A 6543-nucleotide genomic window follows, 5' to 3' on the forward strand; every position below is an offset into this window, starting at 1 on the left:
TGTACACTCAATTATCAATGTGTCATCTCCACAGTTCCCTTTGACGTGCTATTGTCTAGGGATTGTGGCTATTACGATGTCTAAAACGATGCACCGAACCTAACTACCACTCTCAAGTGCTTAGAATATGTCTTAGGAACATGACAAATTTCGGTTAATTTTCCCTTCAATGTACATCATGTCCATGGACGCCTGGTTTCATCACGTGATGCTTAGAATCGAATTAAAAGCCAAAAAGGGTAAAGGAGAAGATAGAAGTATTTTATCACTTATTCGTTAGAACATCCCACGTGGTTATGGTTATTTATTAACGATTTTTTCTCTTATTTTGTTCCTAATCAATAATATTCGTCTATTGAATCATCGAAAGAAGTGGACTGGCTAACTAGTTAATGGTGTGTGATATTTCTCTGTTGCTAAGCACTTTTTTTATTTTTGTAAATGACCCTTGTTGTAGCACACCCGAGAAAATTTCTGTCTAAAACCCTTACTGCATCGCGCATATGAAAATGGTTTTTGATGTTTAATATTTGAGTAAGCTGAGAGATGGAATAAAAGAAAAAGAAAGACAGCATAAGTGGGGAAGAGAAAACAGAGAATTCGAATAGAGCTTTCTTTAATATTTAAACAGCTTAAAGATTGACTGGTTAACTCGTAACATCAGAAAAACTGAGAAAATAAAAGCGATTATGGTCGGTTATTGTACTGGAAAAGAGCCTTACCCTATTGCGCATGTTTTTTTTTTCGAAAACCATCTTGGTTTTATTATTATTATTATTATTTATTCAAACAGCGAGAAAGTTTCATCCTCCCCTAGACAGCATCCATATAAGAGTAGGTGGATAAACACGAATGTATACGACACGTTATATATCAGAAGGTTTAATGTATTTTGAATTTATTTTTTGAATGTATGTGGATATGCATATATGTATGTATATATGTTCATTTATGTTGATTACGTTACACGTCTGAAGAAAGCATTTTTGTGTTTTTAGGAATGAATACAAGTTTTAGATAATAATATTTGTTAATTATTAATTTTAAAATTTAAAAAAAATTACTGGAATTAATTAAATTTCATAAAATAAAGTTTCAGGTTTGCGTTCAAAAAGTGCATTCAAATTAAATGCATATAATAAATTGTCTTCGATATAAAGATATTTTTTTGGCAATTTTGTCTTAAAAATATAACCTTCGTGTCCCTGTAAATGTAGTTTCACTGCATATTATATAACTTTCTATATTCGATAGGGATTTATTCTAAATTTTTTAATCCTATTGTTCAATAAAAGAAATGATTGTTTATCTCGGATGCAGTTAAGAATTTAATCATGGGCTAAATTGCATTTCGCCTGCATCTTTCATTAAGAATTTAAATTTTAAAAAATTATTAAATATTTGATTAAATAAAGAAATTTCTCAATTATATACTCTGATTATTCGGATTACAAACTACCAATGGAAAAGCTTTCATCCATCTTTTTATTAGCTTTGATCCATCTATTTATCTATCTTTTATCCATCTTTTTATCTAGCTTTTATCCATCTATTTATCTATATTTTATCCATCTATTTATCTAGAATTTATCCATCTATTTTTCTATCTATCTTTTATCCATCTTTTATCTAGCTTTTATCCATCTTTTTATCTAGCTTTCATCCATCTATTTATGTATCCTTTATCCATATTTTTATCTAGCTTTTATCCATCTATTTATCTATCTTTTATCAATCTATTTATCTAGAATTTATCCATCTTTTTTATCTATCATTTATCCATCTTTTTATCTAGCTTTTATCCACCTTTTTATCTAGCTGTTATCCATCCATCTTTTTATCTAGATTTTATCCATCTATCCTCCATCTATCTTTTATCCATCTTTTATCCATCTATCTTTTATCCATCTTTTAATGTATCTTTTATCCATCTTTTAATGTATCTTTTATCCAACTTTTTATCTAGCATTTACCCATCTATTTATCTAGATTTTATCCATATTTTTATCTAACTTTTATCCATCTTTTTATCTAGCTTTTATCCATATTTTTATCTAGCTTTTATCCATCTATTTATCTTTCTTTTATCCATCTTTTTATCTAGCTTTTATCCATATTTTTATCTAGCTTTTATCCATATTTTTATCTAGCTTTTATCCATCTATTTATCTATCTTTTATCCATCTACCTATCTATCTTTTACCCATCTTTTTATCTATCTTTTATCCATCTTTTCATGTATCTTTTATCCATCTTTTTATCTAGCATTTACCCATCTATTTATCTAGCTTTTATCCATATTTTTATCTAGCTTTTATCCATCTTTTTATCTAGCTTTTATCCATCTATTTTTTTTATCTTTTATCCATCTTTTTATCTATCTTTTATCCATCTATTTACCTATCTTTTATCCATCTATTTATCTAGCTTTTATCCAATTTTTATCTAGCATTTATCCATCTTTTTATCTAGCTTTTATCCATCTTTTTTTATCTAGCTTTCATCCATCTATTTATCTTTCTTTTATCCATCTTTTTATCTATCTTTTATCCATCTATTTATCTATCTTTTATCCATCTTTTTTTATCTAGCTTTTATACATCTATTCATCTAACGTTTATCCATCTATTTATCAATCTTTTATTCATCTTTTTATCTAGCTTTTATCCATCTATCTACCTATCTTTTATCCATCTATTTATCTATCTTTTATCCATATTATTATCTAACTTTTATCCACATTTGTTTATCTATCTTATATACCAAAAAATAATTTAGGAAAATTATTGAGAATCTCTAAGACACTTACCTTCACAAAGGAACACAGAGAAGCAGCTAAGGCAGAGGATTTGGATGGAGGCAGAGGATATCTGGAACATCTTTAAAATGTATTTTCTTCGCTAACCAGGCAGCACAAAAAAAAACTAACGTGTCAAGTGCAAAACATCATCCCACACTGCAAGCACTAAGTCCGATTAAGTCACTGAGCTTACGGATGTTGCATCGGGGGCACCGTCCGTGTTTCCCCAAACACGTGCCAGACGCACGCGTTTCCTTCTGCGGTGGATCGGTGAGTTTGACGAGCGACTACACCAGTGTATCGTAGTCTTCCTCTTTCTGCTACCGACTCCAGCAATGATGCCGTGGACTCACACGTACACGCTCATTTTCTCTTGCAGCTGACGTCTACCTTCCACTGGGAGGCGCTGCAGTAGCCATTGTTTACTGGAGTTTTCTTCGCAGGATGACTTTGGCTTTGTGATTGGAGGATAAGTCGGATCTGGAAAGAAAATAGCGGTGTCGTTCGGATATTTGTGGTGTGCGGTAATTGTTTTTACAGGGGATGATAAGAAAATAACACAATTTAAAGGAAAATACTAAGGAGAGAGATGAGAAATTGCCAAACATCTTTTTTCTTTGGACCACTTGCCAGACATTGATGCCAAACTGTTTTTTTTAAGATAACATCACTTTTGCTTAGATATTTTAAATTAAATCTACTATATTTCTTAAAGGGACCACCCGATGGGTAATTATAGGATAATTAGGGGAATTAACTACCAACTTGAATAAACTGCAATGTGGAATCTCTTGTTGAAAAGAACAGGGATTACGATGAACATCCTTTAATAATCACATTTTTGACCAAAGAGGAAGAAATGCTAAAGAAATCCATGGAAGAATGACTTCTTGAGGGGGGGGGGGTATCACCAGTTATGCTACTGTATTGCAAGATGATTGGTAGAGTTCAAAAGAGGGTGGGAGTCGGTTGAAGATGATCCAAGGTCTGGCCGGCCATTAGAAGCAATAAATCAATGAAAGGATTGCCATCGTGAAAAAAATATTTTAGAAAACAGAATTTAAAGTGTCTGAAATTGTAAAATATTTAAAATATTCCATGGAAGCATTTTAACACCAATATATGAACATTTGGGAATATCCAAAGGCTGTGGTAGGTAGATTCCCAAAGACCGTTCCATTGGTGACAAACATTGGAGGGTTGAGTCATCAAAAGAGATTTAAAATTAATTCTTGCTGAACCAGTTAGATCTTTATCCCGTTTCATCTGGTAAGGAAATTTGGCAGCATTTTTATGATGCTGAATCCAATTTAGAAAGCATTAGTGGAAGCACAAGGAACTCCAACCCCGAAAAGTTGCGAACTGAACCATCAGCTGAAAAAGCGTTGGCTTCAGTTTCTGAAACACAAAAGGATTGTTGCTTGGTTACCTTCCACAATAACAGGGGATTGTTATGATAAAGTTTAAAGCTGAAATTGGAAAAACAAAAGACCAGGAAGGTTGGGCAATCGGGTTTTCATCTCCTTAACAATGACTCGTGCACAAAGCCCGGATTGCACAGGCTGAAATTTATAAAAGTGGATTTGATCTATCTCCAAGTGACTATTATTCGTTCAGAAACGTGACTTCGAGGAACTCATTTCAAAGCTCTGACGTACCGAGTGGTCAATAGCAAAAGTGCAGTACCACACGCTCTTTGAGTAAACCGTGGTTCAAGACCATGACTGTTAAATACAAGAAAAACATAGAATTTTGTACTCTCCCCCCTCGATGCAATGATCAGAAAGCGTTGCTCAGTGGTCGAAAAGTAAGATGGGTCTCAGGATTCAGGATGGATTTTTGGGTAATGTGGGAAAAACCCGGATTTCATGCTTAAACCTTTTAGAAGAGTGAATACTCAGAGTGCGTTATCCATTTGAATTTAATATGCTTTTCACAATAAATTTTTGAAATCACGAGGATAATTTTGAATTACTCGATGTTTAATTATTAAAATCCAATTAATGGGGTCGATAAAAGATGCGCGCGAGCCATTACATCCGGTAAATGAAGAGAATGGCAATATGATAAGTCTTAATAAACGAAAGACCGAGTACATTGTTCAGAAACATTATTAATTGTGTTCGGACTCATCTTCTCGGCTAAAACGGCCACCTCCATGATTTTAATTAATGGCAGAGCGGGCCAGAAATGTGATTCATTTAAGAAATTTGTAATATGACATTATGGAAAGGAGACAAGCGCAATAGAAATAAATGCAAATTAAACCGATTCATTTGGTGGACTCATGCATGATTCATTATTAGATTTAAACCACTCCCACTAATGCGTTGCTTCTGAATAAACATGGATGCCGGAAGTCGTGGATTTTCTTCACGAAACTTAAAGGGAAAGACATGCGGCGGTTTCAAATCCACGACTTCCCGAATCCAATATGTCTGCGCGAACAGTACAGTGGTTATAATCATTGTCCTACCCACACCGGGTGGAAAAGGTCCGACTTCGATCCACTCAATGACGCGGGAACTTTTATGCGAATTTTTCGCTCCTTAGTTGAGTTAGTCAGCCTCAGGAGAGGATGGCAAGGTTCTTCCATCGGAAACTCGGGTTTTTCATCCATATATGCCGGACTACGTTTTGTTCACCAAAATCCAATGCACCCTGAAAGGGTAGTAGTTCCAGTTGTACACTGAGTGGACAGAAATCAATTGCCATCCATTCTTGCTGCCCGCTGTCCATAATTCCGTCCCACTCCTTGGTGGTGAATCCAAAGCTCGAACAGACCTTTCCACAGAATCAGAAAGATTCATGTCTGTTGAACAGGGAGGCCATTCCATGGTGGTAAAATCTGCGGGATGCTCTTCGAACCATGTTCTTCTCACCACCGCTCTGTGGGGGAGCGCATTTTCTTTCCGGAAGAGTCCATTGCCCTGTGGGTGCACGATGACCATGGACAAGTAATCTGGACCGTTCAGAGATGCGTCTAGACATAGCAGAGGTCCCAAAGTGTGCCAGTTGAACACGCCCCACACCATTACCAATTGTTCACCTGCCTGAACAGTTCCTTGTTGACATGACTGGCGCATAGCTTCGTGAGGTTTTGCCAGATACGCACCCTCTCGTCCCCCTCGAAGTAAATGGAAACGGGACTCATAGGACCAGGACGGGATCCAGTGCTGATGTTCTTTCGCCCAGTTGAGTCGTAGAGTCTTGTGTCTTGGTGTTAGCAATGGGACTCTGGTGGGTCGGTGGTTTCCATAACCCTAAGGATTTCTTAGCATTCAGATTTCTCCTCAAATCTGAATACTAACTAGACACTCGACATTTTGATTTTAGGAAGACTTCGTGAAGAAAGTCGAAAGACAGGGCCCAATTTATGGCTGGACAAATGGTTTCTGCATCATGACAATGCGCCCTGCCATTCCTCTGTCGCAGTGAGAGAGTTTTTAACGAAAAACAAGATCACAAAGTTGCAGCACCAGCCTTATTTGTCAGATATGGCGCCGTGCCACTTTTTTCTGTTCACGAAAATTAAAATCCTCCTCAAAGGATTTGAGGACTTAGCAGACACTCAGAAGAACAGAAAGCCACAATTAAAGGTGGTATCTTCCGAAGACTTCCACTGCTGTTTTAGATCCTGGAAATCGCGAATGGAGCGCTGCATAGGCGCGGCGAGTAAAACATTGAAATTGTTGTATTTAAAATAATAAAAATGATTTAAACCATTTTATGAAATCAAAACA

General features: G+C 35.7%; 1 protein-coding gene across 5 annotated transcripts in view; it reads right to left on the bottom strand.

The window, feature by feature from the left end:
• LOC150087807 (cell adhesion molecule Dscam1-like) overlaps nucleotides 1–3125 on the bottom strand; it is a 228024-nt gene extending 224899 nt beyond the window's left edge. For all 5 annotated transcript variants that reach the window (XR_016546728.1, XM_090369206.1, XM_090369205.1 and 2 more), the window contains exon 1: nucleotides 2810–3125. Coding sequence is in view for 4 of the 5 variants with exons in the window: in XM_090369206.1 (XP_090225332.1) it covers nucleotides 2810–2879 (70 nt within the window). In the remaining variant the exon portion in view is untranslated. The remainder of the gene's footprint in view (nucleotides 1–2809) is intronic.
• Between the last annotated feature and the right edge of the window lie 3418 nt (nucleotides 3126–6543).

The sequence above is a fragment of the Mastigoproctus giganteus genome, chromosome 3 (assembly GCF_048544385.1).
Source record: "Mastigoproctus giganteus isolate SK-2022 chromosome 3, ASM4854438v1, whole genome shotgun sequence".
Classification (NCBI taxonomy): Eukaryota; Metazoa; Arthropoda; class Arachnida; order Uropygi; family Thelyphonidae; genus Mastigoproctus; species Mastigoproctus giganteus.